The sequence below is a fragment of the Terrapene carolina genome, unplaced genomic scaffold, assembly GCF_002925995.2.
Source record: "Terrapene carolina triunguis isolate 2854851 unplaced genomic scaffold, T_m_triunguis-2.0 Scaffold62, whole genome shotgun sequence".
Lineage (NCBI taxonomy): Eukaryota > Metazoa > Chordata > Testudines > Emydidae > Terrapene > Terrapene triunguis.
The window spans coordinates 29,466,819-29,483,059 of record NW_020664413.1 but is presented as its reverse complement, the minus strand read 5'-3'; the positions used below and the strand labels follow the sequence as shown (position 1 = coordinate 29,483,059).

At 36.6% G+C, this 16,241-nt stretch overlaps 1 protein-coding gene across 7 annotated transcripts in view; it reads right to left on the bottom strand.

Moving 5' to 3' along the window:
• Positions 1-16,241, bottom strand: part of PKP4 (plakophilin 4) — a 194,168-nt gene that overhangs the window by 60,644 nt on the left and 117,283 nt on the right. For all 7 annotated transcript variants that reach the window (XM_024219089.2, XM_024219078.2, XM_024219096.2 and 4 more), the window contains 3 exons: positions 11,472-11,663; positions 8,789-9,005; positions 3,767-3,899 (listed from right to left, as the gene is read on the bottom strand). In XM_024219089.2, coding sequence (XP_024074857.1) covers positions 3,767-3,899; positions 8,789-9,005; positions 11,472-11,663 — 542 coding nt within the window. The remainder of the gene's footprint in view (positions 1-3,766; positions 3,900-8,788; positions 9,006-11,471; positions 11,664-16,241) is intronic.

Here is a 16,241-nt window from a genome sequence, read left to right as displayed (position 1 = left end):
GAGGGACGTACTGGCCGCCGCTTCCAGCAGCTCCCATTGGCCTGGAGCAGCGAACCGCGGCCACTGGGAGCCGCAATCGGCCGAATCTGCGGACGCAGCAGGTAAACAAACTGGCCCAGCTCGCCTGGGGTTTTCCCTGCACAAGCGGCAGAACAAGTTTGGGAACCACTGCACTATATAAATTAACAAACACAAACCACATTTAGTGACAGCTAAGATTTCATCAGGACTCATCCCACTCACCTAAATCCTTGAAAGCATGAAAATAAGAAGTCAAGGCAAATATCTCCTGCACTCCTTACCACCTTCACATCACCTATGACACTGTTGATAACAGACTCCAATTTGCTTTGCTGCATTAAAACTTGATGGTGACCACATGGTCTCTCATATTAACAGATCAACATATCTGACTGTCACAGATGTCATATCTCTACTGTCACTGGCCACTGTTGGAAGACAGGATACTGGGCTAGATGGACCTTTGGTCTGACCCAGTATAGCCGTTCTTATGTTTACGTAGCCCATTCATTTGGAAAGTTATTCTGCTTTAACATTGCTGTGGTTGTCATTAAGCTTTTTAATGACAGAGTGCGTTGGATGAAGTGAGGTATCTATTGCTTTCCAGTATGTGTTGGAGATGGAGGTGAATGCTTCATGGAGTGTTGAGTGTATTAGCAATTGTGTTGGAGGCAACATGAACATGGCAAGGAACGCAGGAGATGTTTAGTTTATTTCTACACTTTCAAGGATTTGGATAGGTGGGCTGCGTCCCTAGTGCAAGCCTGACTTTGACTAAACATAATTTTCTGTTTATGTTAATTTCCCTATTCCATCAAGCACTGTAAACTAAAACTTCCCATGAGGCACTGCACCATCACATGGAAATGCAGTTTAATGTTGAAAGTACTCAAGACTAAACTTTTTGGGTCAGTTCTACAAACTAGTTGAACTGACCCCTCACCCTCCTTTTTTGCACAAAATCAAAATTATTCTGTGAAAAACTGACATTTTCCAGAAACTACATTTTCTGTCAATAAATAATTCTAATGTAAAATTCCCAACCAACTGTTGTCAAGATCACCGCATTATTTTTTAGCAATAACAACCTGTCAGCTGCAGAGAACTTCTGTGAGAGAATTTGTGTCATCATTCACTTCCTGAAAGATAGACTCATAGACTCATGTTCTCCCATGCAATCTTCTGTGAGTCATCTTGTATATTCCTGAAAGATGCTACAAGATCTCCTGAACTTCTGGAAATTTAAGAAAGGCAGGAGCAACTGCAGCAGCAGGATGAATACCTGCAATCCACCAGCAGGCCTGACTACCATGTTGTCACTTCTTTGACAGTCAAGGCCAGCAGTAAATGACAAAAATTATCATTTTTGCTAACACTACTTCAATCATGTGTTAGCAAAAATGATAATTTTTGTACTCTGCCTTTGTAAACTATAACTTATTCCAAAATGCCTCGAACCACCACCTCTACTGAAAATACTGCATCAATCCACGCTAACAGTGTGGCTCCACCTCAAACAAGCTTATGAATCTGCTACTGTCTGAGCTAATGACCATCATCCTTTAGCTCAAAGTAGAGGATCAGGTTTTTACATCCTCAGGTCAATGGTTCAGTCCCCTGCAGATGATCTGATGAGGGATGTATTACATATCATCTAGCCATGAGAGGGGGACAAAAAGCCACTCTGTGACAGCCTGGGTTATATACTCCTCATGTCCGTGATGCTTGTTCTGAGCTTCGGGTAGTCTGCAGAAATTCAAATCTTCATGTGTGTCTGACAGATTTAAACCTAGGATTCATGAAGCTAAAATTTTGAACCTCTAGTGCCTTGGTTGAAGGACTAGGTAAAGTCTGTTAACTTGGAGGCCGTAGCAGACTCAAACTTGTATATATGGTGCAGACACTTAAGGGTAACAAAGACATTTTGGGTAAGTGTGGGTTACACTCTGCTCCTATCTGGGTGCTTCAGGTGTCCATAGCTGTTCATTCCACACATGTATCTCTCTGAAGAGAATCTGGAATCTCTGGATCTGAAAGAACAAACTACTGGTGCTTTAACTGAAGTACTAGATCCAGGAGAATAAAGGGAGCAGCAAACTCATAAGCTACTACTTATGGCGTAGCCCTCAGAAGGACAAATCCATACAGTGTTAGGATGGGTTACAACAGCATCTTCTGAAGGCCCTTGGTGATTTGTTAAGCTGTATGTCTGATACATCACATGATTCTGAACTTTTTGTCATTGTGTGGACATAGCTCCTATGCTTAGTAACACTGTATCAACATAACTTATATCAGCATTTAAAACAGTAACTTTTTCAATATTAATTAATTAACACAACTACAATTACAACTTTTATCAAACATTCTTCCGAAGTGGTCATTGCGAAGAATCACACACACTTAATTTCATATCTCGGTCTACCATAGTATGTTTTCAAAGGGGGTCAGAAGAAACCATTAGACACTGGACATTTTTTGTTGTTGGACGGTGCATTTCAAAATAGCAATATCTAACCTGTTTTTTTTTAAATAATGGCAAACATTTCATGAACAACAATGAGCACTTGAAATTGGTTTTCTAACTCCAAACAAGAGATAACATAGAACATTTTCATCTCTTAAAATGAAAAACTGGGAGCAAATTTAACTATGAGAGTGCAAGTGCTCCACCATAACATGAAGTATTATTATTGATAATAAAACACTAAAAATTGTTGAGTGAAGGGAGATCAAGGATCTCTACTAAAAGAGACTGTAGGACAAAAACAAAGGGAATCCCAGATGTGCTCCCATATAATTTGCTGGTTAGGTTATTAGTTCCATCTCCATTTTTTCACCTAAATATTTTAAAATAAATAACACTGTATAAGGGGAATGGTGAATAAGATGCACATGTGAGATGCGTATGACATAACAGATTCCTTCAACAATTGATATTTTATTGCTGCTGTATGAAAGGAATAAAACGATGGCCAGTAGCCCTTATATGTACAAAGTTTATATAAATTCTAGACATTAACTATGTTCTTCCATGTACCTATAACTGCCCTCCATATCACACTTGATAAACCCTTTCCATAGCTCCATAAATATTCAAGGTTGTTTTGATTAGTGCTTCACTGCACACCACAACTTTTGCTTTGTTTGCATTAAAAAGAGTGGAAGGCCTATGTAGATTTTTTTTGAACCCCTTAATTATCAGTAGTAGTTCTTTAAATGCTGACTTCGTTAAGCCTACATTTAAGAAATAATATAAGGTCTGACATCAGGTTAAATATTAGTAATACAATTTTGCTGGATTACCCACTTTTAATGATTTTCACTTGATAGTAAGAGAGAAGTGTTAATATATCTAGAATTCTCAGAATTAACATGCCTCTAGTACAAACAAATGCTTAAAAGCATCTAGACCAGGGGTTCTCAAACTGGGGGTTGGGACCCCTCAGGGGGTCGCAAGGTTATTACATGGGGGGGTCGCGAGCTGTCAGCCCCAAACCCCGCTTTGCCTCCAGCATTTATAATGGTGTTAAATATATAAAAAAGTGTTTTTAATTTATAAGGGGGAGGGTCGCACTCAGAGGCTTGCTATGTGAAAGGTGTCTAGTACCAGTACTAAAGTTTGAGAACCACTAATCTAGATCCAAGTGTTACAGTCACTTTTGTGATCAAAATAAAAGGGAAGAGTGTACTTGCTCATTGTTTGCAGTTCTTCGCGAAACAGAAAAAAAAATCAACACTGTACCTCAATTTTTACTTTGTTATCTCCAAAGCACAGGTGCTGAAGGTAGGCTGCTGCATTTGCTTGAACTGATGGGAACTGGTGCTGAAGCATGTGAATGACTTCAGGCAATTCTGGATCCCGCCATGCAAACTCCCTTCATTAGATAAACAAATTCAAGTGAAGGTGTTAGTTTATACATATGTTTTACTCCCTATAGTTACTGGAGAGTCTTAGCAGTTTTCTAAAGTATTTGCTGCCCTGTAGTATCAAAAGTAAAAGAGGAAACTAAATGTGTGAAAATGGTTCATTATTCCATTCCACCTTTCAGTTTTCCCATCAGTAGAGAAGCCTTTATATTCTTTATGCATCACAGCAAAAACATTATAAATGTCCATATTGCCTTCTTCAGTTAGATTGCTAATACAGAGTGTATAGCTAGAGTGAAATATATATACTTTAACTCTACTTACTGAATCACTGAAATCTACATAAACCTCCTCAGCTTTAAAAAGGGGGTGGGATGAGGGAGAGGATGACCCATATGAAGATACCTAGTTCTTATAAATTTCATTCAGCGGAGGACCGGTGTAATTCATACAGAGAATATTTTTTTCTGAACATTTAACACATTTTTACTGTTTTATAGTCAATTATACTTGGACAAAAACAGGACTGATACGAGTGGCATTATTAACCATATCAAAATAAAGTACCACAAGGCTGTAACAGCTTGAATTGTCCAGGGACTGTGGACTTACAACTAGTTTTATTGTAACTGTTTCACCAAGTACACAGCTATTTTACGTAGCCAAAAACCTGGCAAGTCATTAGACACGACCATGAAATTTATAGCTTTAGGAACTGATCCAGTGACATTTGTTGGGCTATTTTCTCTTTCTAAAGAATTTTAAACAAAACAGTACAGAGATCTTACTCTTCCTGAAAATCCAAACATGTGAAACAACTAAAGTTCCAAGAACAGAATGATAATGTTGTTCCAAAGTAATCCTTTCAAGCAGTTAAGACTCAGAATGTGACATATAATTCTATCCAGTTGGTTGACCTTCTAAATATCCTCTTTTAAAAGACACAAATTACGTAAGTTTGGGCTCAAATTTTAAATATTGCCTATATTAAGAAAGATGTGAACAAAATCTAATAATAATACATATATTTTTAATTGTTATTTTATATTTCAAATTTCAATGGAAACAATTGTTTGGATTAAAACATTTTCAGGCAGTAAAGGTTGCCGCAGTATGATAGTACATATGAACCAGCAGTTAAAACTCACTAACCACAAGGTAAAACTGTTTCATTGTGAAAGCAAATTATAATGCAGAAAGCAAAGAAATAGTTCTAGTGGTGAAAAGTAAATTAGATTTTTTAAAGGTCTGTTTTAATAATAAAAGGATTTATTATTAACAATGGTATGGAATTTTATGAGTGCTTTTTTTTTTTGTAGGTTCTACACAAAAAAAGGAATACTGCACTTCTCCTGTTGGCTCAGCAGCAGTACTTAGCAAACAAACACTATTCCTAGAGCTACACTTATTCTTGCTGACATCATTAAGACAAGAGTACAAGTGAGCCAGTTAAATGGAATGAACTGTCTCCATTAGAAACACAAGAACTATATCAAGATTCCCCAAATGGAAAAAATGACAAAATTGATGGAAAATTTCATTTTCAAGATTTAGGGATGTGATTGGGTATACACCAGCCCCACACTGAGTCAACAAGGGTTAATGAGCTAGAGTGGGCCCACTCAGCCTTGCCCTGCTATACCTGCACTTACTGTCAGATAATGACGGGCCAGTTAAAAAGGGAAGAGGACAGCCCAGTAGGTGCACTGACCAGGGAGAATAGATCTACCTTGTGCTCCCTGAGAAAAGGACCAGCCCAGAACCTCCACAGAGACTCCTGACTGCCAGAGCCCTCTGGAAGAAGATAAGCCTGGCACAGGACTATTGGTTTTGGCACTATTTGTTTGCTTTACTACAAAAAGACTATTGGGCTGTCTGTGCTGCCTCGGATAGCCCTGAGGGGCCTAATGAGACTGTTGCAGGGAAATCCTGTCCAGTCGGGGTGTTGGGAACTGCCTCAATCAACTCTGTGGACTTTTGCACCATACTTGAGTCTGCCCTGTAGTTTGTCCCTGAAGAACTGGCGGTCACACAGGAGCATTCCAAACAATGGAGTGTAAAATAAACCATGTTTGTTAGTCTCTCTTTAAAACAGGGTGTCTAAAACTTGTCAACCTCGCCATTATAGTCTGACTAGGTTGTCCTCATTTTTGAAATGGAGATACAGGCCCACGGATTCTACAGGTTCCAACTTAAGATGCTCCATTTTAAATGCATTTTATAGAAGAACCAAAAGTGTGAAAGGTGTTTTAAAGACAGAGAGGGAATCTGGTAGCTGCCTCAATTACCTCACAATCCAAGGGCCAGATTATAATTTCCAGAGGTCACTCCAACAGATTAAAGATAAAATAGAAACAAACTGTACTGTAAAGCTCTCTGGGCTTTATCTAGCCATATGTCTGATAACCTTTAAAATGAAACAAGTGGATATATGATGATAAAGATGTCATCCCTAGCTGCTGGAGTAACATGACTGTGCTGTTAATGTCTCTTTAAAATATCTTAAAGTCAGTTAGTGAATATTACAAAAATTTTTTAAAAAATTGAGATCAGGCATTGGAGATAACAGACAAATCAGGTACATTTCTTGTTTTAATGATGAAACAAGGAAGATGGGACTGACTACACTCAAGACAGCTTTATCTGTACCTACACACCTTATTGTTCACAAATATAAAGTTGGGTAGGCTACAATTTTTTCAAAAGCATCGTTAACAGTGGGTGATAGTCTGTGAATAATGTCAGATATTGGACATAGAATAAATTTCTTTCAGTCCAGAGTCATAATAAGCAACTATTGTTGACTAAACTGCAAGAATAGAGTCAGGAAGAACCAGAGGAGTAATTCTGAAAAAAGTATATTTGTTAAAAATAAAGAGTTTAGCATAATTTTTAAAGATTTTCTTTAATATGGTTCTGAAACTCAGTCTGTGGGCTGCACTTTCAATAAGTGTGGTTGCTTCTACAATTTATATATATATTCTTATAAAATGTTTTTAAGGGAACATTTCAGATAATCAAACTAGTCATAATAGTTTAAAAACCATCAGACTATGAAATTATCATACTATAAATAACATATTAGAAAAACATGAAATTCTTGACTTAGAGAATCCGGAGGTTAATATTAGTTCTTTCTAACACATTAGTTCTTTCTAACTAGTTCTTCAATTGAATGCTCTTATTACATTATATTTTATGGAATATTTATGATGCTGTTAAATTGCTAACAGTCAAGATACTATAGCATAGCAAATTTCAAGACATAAAACCTAACTTGTGCAATACTTTTTACCTTAAGAGGGGCCTGGCTATAACAGGGAAAGACAAGATCTGGATACGATAAGAGATGGGAATTTTATACAGCATAAGAATTCTTCTTATATTTCCCAAAGCATTTATTGCTCAATGTACTGTAGCTCAGACTCCATTTTATATTTTGACTATTACAGTATTACAAGGCCATGGAGAAAGATGGTAATTAGCTTCCTATGAATACTGGGTCTGCAACTTGTACAACAAATATACTAATGAGGCAAAGAAAAAGATTTCTCACAGTTTCCCTCTTTTGTTCTAATATACAGATTAGAGAATAATGCATACCTCTTCTTTATTTTCACCAAAATGAGTCTATGGGCTTGTCTACTCTTTGAAATTTACCAATATAATTATTCTGGAATAGCTATTTCAGTAAACTTCCAAGTGTAGACAAGCCTTTGTCTTTCTGATACTTTTAAAGACCTGGTTCAGTCATCTTTACTCTGATGAAACAGTACCTTACTCCTCAAATAGATCTTTTATATCAGTGATACTCAGACCTCAGTGGTTCAGGAGCCAAATTAGCAATCACCATTACCCAAAAGAGCCACAGTAGTGTGAATTCATTGTTTCATTTACTATTTTATAGCTATACCTCTATCTATATCTATATATTATTCTCACAGCAAAATGACTGAACAAGTATACTACAATTGGTTAATAACATAGTAAAAGCATCCTGATGGATTAATAATTAAATCACACAGTGTTTTAATATCATGTGCTGCAAAGAGCTGCAGCTGACACATCGAAGAGCCACTTGCACTCACAAGCGGCAGTCTGAGTACAACTGTCTAAATCAATATTTAGTATGTAGAGCAAGCTAATGGGCTACATGTTAAAAATGCACCAATGGTCAAATACCACAAACATGACTTGTTAAAGTTTGTAGCACTATTAAGCTGACCCAAAGAAGTGGTTTGAAAGTTCACTAACAGGGGCCAAATCCTGTTTGTTCTATCATGCAAGTAGGCCCATTACTGTCAACAGGACTATTTGAATAAGTAATACCGGAAAAACGGTCTCCATTTCCATTTTAAATGCATTTATTCTATGTTAATATGAAGCAACTGTTTTCTACCTTTGCAAAATGGTATACTTATTCCGAAGATTTCCAAGCAACTTTCCTTATAACGAAAGCTGTTCATAAATAGAATGATCTAGTATATTTAGATATTTACTTACTCATTTTCAAAACCTGGCAAACATGTGTGACAATTTAATAAAAAATACTCAATAAAACCAAATGAAACCTTTCAAATTCACAAAAGTTCCTCAAAGTATATGAAATTTCCTTTCGATATCCTAAAATAAACTTGGAAGAGAATTACAATAATTGTTAACACAAACGTAAGTAACAGTCAACTACTGTAGCAAAGTAAAAGCAATGCACTTACTGGTTAAACTTCTGAATAATTTTATAAATTGTTACTCATTAAACCTAAATTAATCACAATGATCTGTATAATACAGAACTAAAAAATGCACTACTAAGATTTTCTATTTAATCAAGGAACAATTTTAGAATCAGATAATTCTTGCAATGGTACATGATTCCTGAAAGCTCAGTTGGACTTGCCTAGGATCTTTCTGTATGCTGTCTATGGATGGAGATCTTGTTGTACCATCATCTGCTGGTGTTGCATGTTGTAGCCTGTTATAACTGGACTCTGACAGTCGGTACTGCATTGACCTGTAGGGTTCCGCATAGGCAGCTGTTGTGTTCAAGGGATAATTATTTCTTTGGTATGCAAGTGTGCTACGCTGACTGGATGACCTTTGCAGATTTCCAACACCTAATGTAAAATCAATATTAAAATATGCTAGATATCTTATATAGACATTTGTTATGAGACAATTATTGGTTTAAATAAAAAGCAAGCAAAATTAAAGTTGAAGTGAGACTGAAATACCCAGAGGTCTAAAAAGCTATCATTGAATAGGGCCCCAGCACCTCTCATATGAAAAATCCTTACAGAAGATAATGGGCTGATTACACAAGTAAAGTTATTGTGGGATCAGGCACAAGTTATTTCTAAATAAGATTGAGTGTTTCAGTATTTAATGTAGTAAGTACTATATGTGTCAAATATATTAGCAGTAAACCCGAAACTGAAGAGGAACCTGGTTACAAATAGAACAGTTTAAGAGGTGTTTAATAACATTCGATTGTATGCATCTATAGTACTGAAGAAAGAAAAATGGGAAATAAAACAAGAAGCTCTCCTGATGTTAATGCCTCTCCTTTCATAAATTAGATGCAAGTTTGTCCTGCGTGCTTGGGCAAAATATTAATTGGGGATTGCATTGTATTTAAAGAGTCTTTCAAGGCACTAATCTCAAATGGTTCAGAAAAACACCACTCGTGTGTGAAATGAGGTATGAATATGAACCTTCTTGATTACAGTGTGTTCTTATGGTATTTTCTGCTCTTCTAAAAAAACATAAAGGATATTAACTGAACTAGAACTTTATTTTTCAGTTTCCTAATTGAGCTAAAATTTTGACAAACTTTACCTGGTTCAGTTTTGCTTACATGAGTTTAGTTGTGGCAGGTGGGACAGGGAAACTGCAAAACTTGTGCCTCATTCATAGTACTCTGAATGCCTCAGCTGGTGCAAAATTATTAACAAGCAATTTAAAAGGTTTAAAAACATTATTATAGGTATTGTGAACTATCACTCTGGAGACTTAACAGTAAAACCTTCCTAATTCAGACTAATGATTGGGAGACCTATTGCAAACTACTAAATTGTGCAAATTAGTAAGTGAACAAAAGATCTAAAATCAGAATAATGCATCACAAACATACCATGCCTTTTCCTTTTGAGAATTTCAGTTTAGCTGCAATTATTTATGATAGTACTTCATAGTATGTCATTGTATATTCTGTCATATAGCATATGAAAGTAATTAGATTTTAATATTGGATCTTACAATATAGCATTCCAGTATTAAATCTTTCAGAAATTGGGTGAGACCACGTGTTTTATGGCGCAAGATGTGAATTAGTGCAGTGCAATTTAGCAGGGTTCTACTACATTGATAAAACAGTAAAAAGTGAGAGGAAGGATATGATAAATATGGGTCAACAGTGTAAGACTGTTGCAAAAAAAGCCACCATCATTCTGGGATGTAGTAGCAGGAGTGTTGTAAGCAAGACATGAGAAGTAATTCTTCCACTCTACTCCATGTTGATAAGGCCTCAGCCAGAGTATTGTGTCCAGTTCTGGGCACCACATTTCAAGAGAGATGTGGACAAACTCGAGAAAGTCAGAGGAGAGCAACAAAAATGATTTAAGGGCCAGAAAACATGACCTATGAGGAAAGATTGGAAAAAATTGGGTTTGTTTAGTCTGGAGAAGAGAAGACTGAGTGGGGAATATAATAGTTTTCAAGTACATAAAACATTGTGACAAAGAGGAGGGTGAAAAATTGTTTTAATTAACCTCTGAGGATAGGACAAGAAGCAATGGGTTTAAAATTGCAGCAAGGAAGGTTTAGGATGGACATTAGGAAAAACTTCTTAACTGTCAGGGTAGTTAAGCACTGGAACAAATTGTTCAAGGAGGATGTGGAATCTCTGTCACTGGAGGTTTTAAAGAACAGGTTGGACAAACACCTGTCCGGAATGGTCTAGTTATTAAGTAGTCCTTGAGTACAAGGAACAGGACTAGATGATCTATTGAGGCCCCTTCCAGACCTACACTTCCTACACTTCTATGATTGGCTAGTGAGGGTTTAAACCAAGAAATACGCTATACCCAGCCCACGCCGCTTTCCGCAGCTCCCATTGCCTGGGAACGGTGAACCGCGGCCACTGGGAGCTGCAAGCGGCCGTACCTGCGGACGCTCAGGTAAACAAAGTGTCTCGTGGCCCGCCAGGGGCTTACCGTGAACAAGCCGCGAACCAAGTTTGGGAACCCTTGGTCTAGCTCAAAACTGACTTATCAGCATATAGTCTTGAGTACTTGCTATAGACATCACAAAAGAATAAAGAGCATTTTAAACTAATCTGTTTCTTACTCCTATCTGCCATTATCGTGCAAGGCTTTCAGATTTAGGTCTCTTCCTCTTCACTGATTTATGGCTTCTAATCTATTATTTTAAATTAGCAACACATATCTATCATCATGCATATTGACAGCGTGGCAACAATTTATATTCTCTCAAGTAGAAAACTAATATGTAAATCAAGAAAGATTTTGGGGGCAAATCATCTAAATTTGGGGAACGCTGAAAAACCTCAATTCTATACCTACCTGACCCAGTTCGATATAGTGCTGTCTGGGACCCTTGGTGTAGCTCAACTGCTCCATGATTTGGACTGCGGTACACAGGACTGTAATAGGTTCTCCCTTCATATATGGGCGTGATGTGTAGGTCAGGAGATACAGCTGAACGTAATTCTTGCCCAAGCTGACTGTTCTGACTAGCATACGAACTCCTCAAGCCTAGAAACAAGAAAAAGGTAAATATGTATGGTATGCAATTTGTGGCAATTTAAGTCAATTTAAGTCAGCTGGAATTCAGAGGCTTTGTAGGAGTTCTGCCTAAACTTTGTAGAGTTGTTAGAAGTAAAGCACTGCAGTGAAATCAGTATGGACTACTTTTAATAAGCAGCAGTCTGGGTATCTCCAAACATAATGGTCATATTTCTGCTCCACCTTCATCAGAAAATCATCCCCATTAAGCAAGTGAATTGTGATGGTCCCTTAGCAATTTTACTGTTAGTCTTTTAATTAGCCAAAGTGATATGTGCTCCACAGTAAAAATTATTGCTTGCTTTTAAGTTTTGTGAAACTATTGTGAGATTTTTTAAAAAGTAACTAAGGAAATATGAAGTGCTCAGATTTTGCATGTACTTTTCAGGAAGATGATGATGATGACATTTTACCGTAACTTCTATTTTTAACATTTTTTCACGTGGGTTTTTATGTAATTTAGACAAGCAGATAATTCAAATTGTTCCTGAAACTTTAACATTTATTCTGAAAGTTTCAAATGTTATTTGTAACTTTGCCTATTCAGATCATGGAAACATTTCAAAACAAGAAAGAATAGAAATTTGTTTCATATTCCTATTTGATTTTCACTTGTTACTAAACAAATGGTTTAGTTGTAATATTCTAAGGTTCTTAAATGTTTTGTATCAAAAACTTCAAAACAGTTCAAGATCATTATTTCTGGATTTGATGACTGCTCAGCAGAAAGCAACAGACTGTTAAACACCATTACCTAACGTTTCTCTTTTTGATGACAAATGTAGCAGTTCCATTCCAAGATATCGCCTCAATCTATTCTGTGCTGCCAAGCTGATTACAAGATTCTGCAAAAACTACTCACAAATGAACTATTAATTTCACCTCCTGCTGCCGCTGAAGTCAATGGATGGCAATAGTCTCATTGGCTTCAAGGAGAGCAGGATCATGCCTCCTGCAAAATATTACACTTTACCGCCAAGCAGTAACAAATATAGTTTGAGTCAAATGTTTAATGGCAATTTCATTACAAAAAAAGAGAAACATTTATAGGAACATTGTATTTTCTAAATTTAAAGGTCCTAGCCTCATTTTGTGTTCTCCTTCCAATATTTGAAGGGCTAACTGGAAAAGTAACCAATTATAAGAAAGTATTTTCTTGGTATTTATTTAAATCATTACGAATTCATAGAATATTCAGTTAATGAGGTCCTCCCAAGTGCTCTTAATTCACAGATTCCGAGGCCAGAAGGGACCAAGGATCACCTAGTCTGACCTCCTAGATGACACAGACCATCGAGCTTCCCCAAGATAATTCCAAGAGCATATCTCTTAGAAAAACATCCAATCTTGGATTTAAAAATTGTCAGTGAGGGCAAATCCATCATGGCCCTTCGTAAATTGTTTCAATGGTTAACTATCCTCATTGCTAAAATTTTATGCCCATTTCCAGTCTGAATTTATCTTTCTTCAAATTTCAGCCATTGGATTGTGGTATAACTTTCTTTCTGCTAGACTGAAGAGCCCATTGTCAAATACTTGTTCCCCATGTAGGTACAGACTGATCAAGTCACCCTCCCTTAACATTATCTCTTTTCATTCATCTGATTATCCACCATGAACCCCAATCTTTCTCAAAGTCACAGGATGGGTGATTCTATCCCGGGAAGCAGTAAGTATGGTCTATGTTCTTTGTTTCTAGATGTACGTGTTCACATTTATTTGTATTAAAAATGTATATTGTTTGCCTATCTCAGTATATTTAAATATGTATTATAAGGAATAATTACTGTTAATAAAATAGATGGTAGTGATATATTAATAGTCTGCTACAATAAATGCAGACACTTAGAAAGAGAAGCTAATCACTAACGCAAAGAAGACAAGTGCATTTCAAAGGAAAGTATTTTTTCAGAATATAAACATCTTCTAATGTCCTTAGCTATAATATACCAAAGGATTACACCACAAATAAAATGGAATTAAATAAAATAGAAGATCCATTCAGCTAATTAATGATGTTAGTTTTGAAAATGACTAATCCCATGGCAGTTCATATTGCCATAATTGTAAACATGCATTCTGACAGATTTGTTCAATCCTTCAACTAACTAGAAAAGGCCAGTTAATAAGGGTATGTTTAAAAGTCAACTGTAACTTTATTGAGAAGATAATTTATTTACTTTATTTTTAACAACACATTCAGTCATTTGGTAGTTTGACTAGCTGATAAGATATATATGGCCAGATCTGCACATTTTCTAAGAACAAGATTTTGCCCTGGTACCACTATGCAAGCTTCCCCCTTACCTCCTGTAAATCCTGTGTGGCAGTTTACTGTCCTCCACACCAGAGATTCTGTTAAAGCTCAGCAATGCTGTATCTATAATTCTAGCTAACCTAATACCCAACCCCTCTCTCTGTCTCCTAGGCCCTATTTTCTTTCTGGACTGCTAACCTTCCTTCCTTTCCCTATGGTAAAAGTGTATTCAAATATACCCTGGTATCTCCATCTTTTAAATATAAAGATCCTAACCTTGACTCTGCCTGTTCTTCCAACAACTATCCTGTCTTCACTTATTCTCCTTTAGCTTCAAACTCATTGAGTAGACTGTGTGTACAACTTATGTATTACCTCTCTCACTTCAGACTCTGTATTTTACCCATTCCAATTTGGCTTCAGCCCATTCCAATCTCTTGAAAGCGCTCTCAAAATTTGAAATGACCTCTTTATGGCTAATTCTTGAGCATATTCCATGCTCAAACTTTCTGCTGCCATTGATACCAGACACACACACTCCTCTGTTAGCTTCTGTGACTTGTCCTCCCTCCCTTGGTTCTCTTCCTCTCATTCTGGCCACTCTTTCAGCATCTTTCAATGACATTATCTTGTTTCCATTCTCTCTCTCTCTCTCGGAGCTCTCTCAAGTTTCCTTCCATTCTTGGCTCTCTCCTCTTCTCTTTTCATCCCTAGTCTTTGGGTGACTTCATTAGTTCCATGGACTTAACTATATTCTTTAAGAGGATTACCCTCAAATATACTTTTTCTTTGAATACCTATCTCCTGTGGTTCAACATGCATCAGTTTCTCAGACTAACTTTGCACCCTTAACTCTTCTTTCCTTGATTTGTTAATTTTGATTCTCCCCCCCAACCTCAGAGTTGCACTAATGCTAGATTTCACTCCCACAGGATTATAAACACAATTGATCCAAAATCCCTCCCTAAATACAAATAATTACACAAACACAAACTACAGAATTAATCAGAGTCATACAATAATAGTTAGTAAATAAGAAAATGAAAATATAGGTACTGCAACTAGTCATACAGAAATATGATCAGCTTTGTTCACAAAATCAGGTGGGGTTCAGGAGAAACAGTGAAAGGTTCCAGTCCACAGAAAGTTCATAGTCCAGAGAAAGCAGTGTTTTATTCACACTTCAAACAGCTTTTTTCCAATCCATTTTATAAAATTCAGATGGAATTGCAATCATGCCTCCTGTACATAGATCATAATTCTAGGCATTGTGTTTTAATAACTATTAATTATAGTTACACAAAAAGTTAATATTTGGACTCAGATGAGTAGATAAAATGAGGGACATTATTACACAACTCCAAATCATGATTCTTGGAGAAAGAAGTGATATTATACCTTAACTTGTATTTTAATACCTTTCTCAAAAAAATCTCAAACCTGCCCTACTATGATGTCTGAGAGGAAACTCTCTGGTCACCATCAGGTCTTCTAGGGACATTAAAACTTGTGCAGAAAAAATTATCTAGATGGTGGGGACAGAAAGCTTAAGTGACTCATCCAAAGTAAATCAGGAAGCTAGTCTCAGAACTAGGATTAAAATTCAGGTCTCCCAACTTCTAAACCTACAGTTAGGTCCACTAGATCACTATGTCACCTCCCAGGCAAGTCATTTAACCATTCTGCATTTCAGTTTCCTCAGGACAACTGCATGTACCACACACTGACCCTTTTCTGAGACCACAAACCCAGAGGAAAGAGAGGAGCTGATCAGCCATTCTACTATGTCCTCTCTCAGCTTTTACAGCAGTGTGCATTTTTTTGAATTGTGCTAGAGGCTGCTGCAGTACTAACCTTTTTCTCCCCTGTCCAAATTTCCTCCCCTAGAGTGGGTCCAGTAGGTGGATATAGTGTCAGTGGTCAGAAAACTGATCACATATAAATTTGAGTCTAAGGTTTCAGGCGTTTTTGCTTTATTCCCCCTGAAAAAACACGAGAACTAATTTATATTGGGAAAAGTGTATTTCCTCATCTTTTCATAACTGCTGAAGGGAGTTTATTCAAACTTTTAAAAATAATTTAACTTTGGACAGAGACAAAGCATAGAATATTTCAGTTTCAAATACAAATGCTTTGGAAAGCTTCTAGTGGAGGTTATAAGAGAAACTGTTCTGCATCCTAGACTATAGCTGTTGCTACTTGCTGCTCTCAAACGGAAAAAAAAAAAATTAAAACTTTAACAAATCTGTTTCTAATGTTTTGATTTGTCAATTACTCAAATGAGTCCTTTT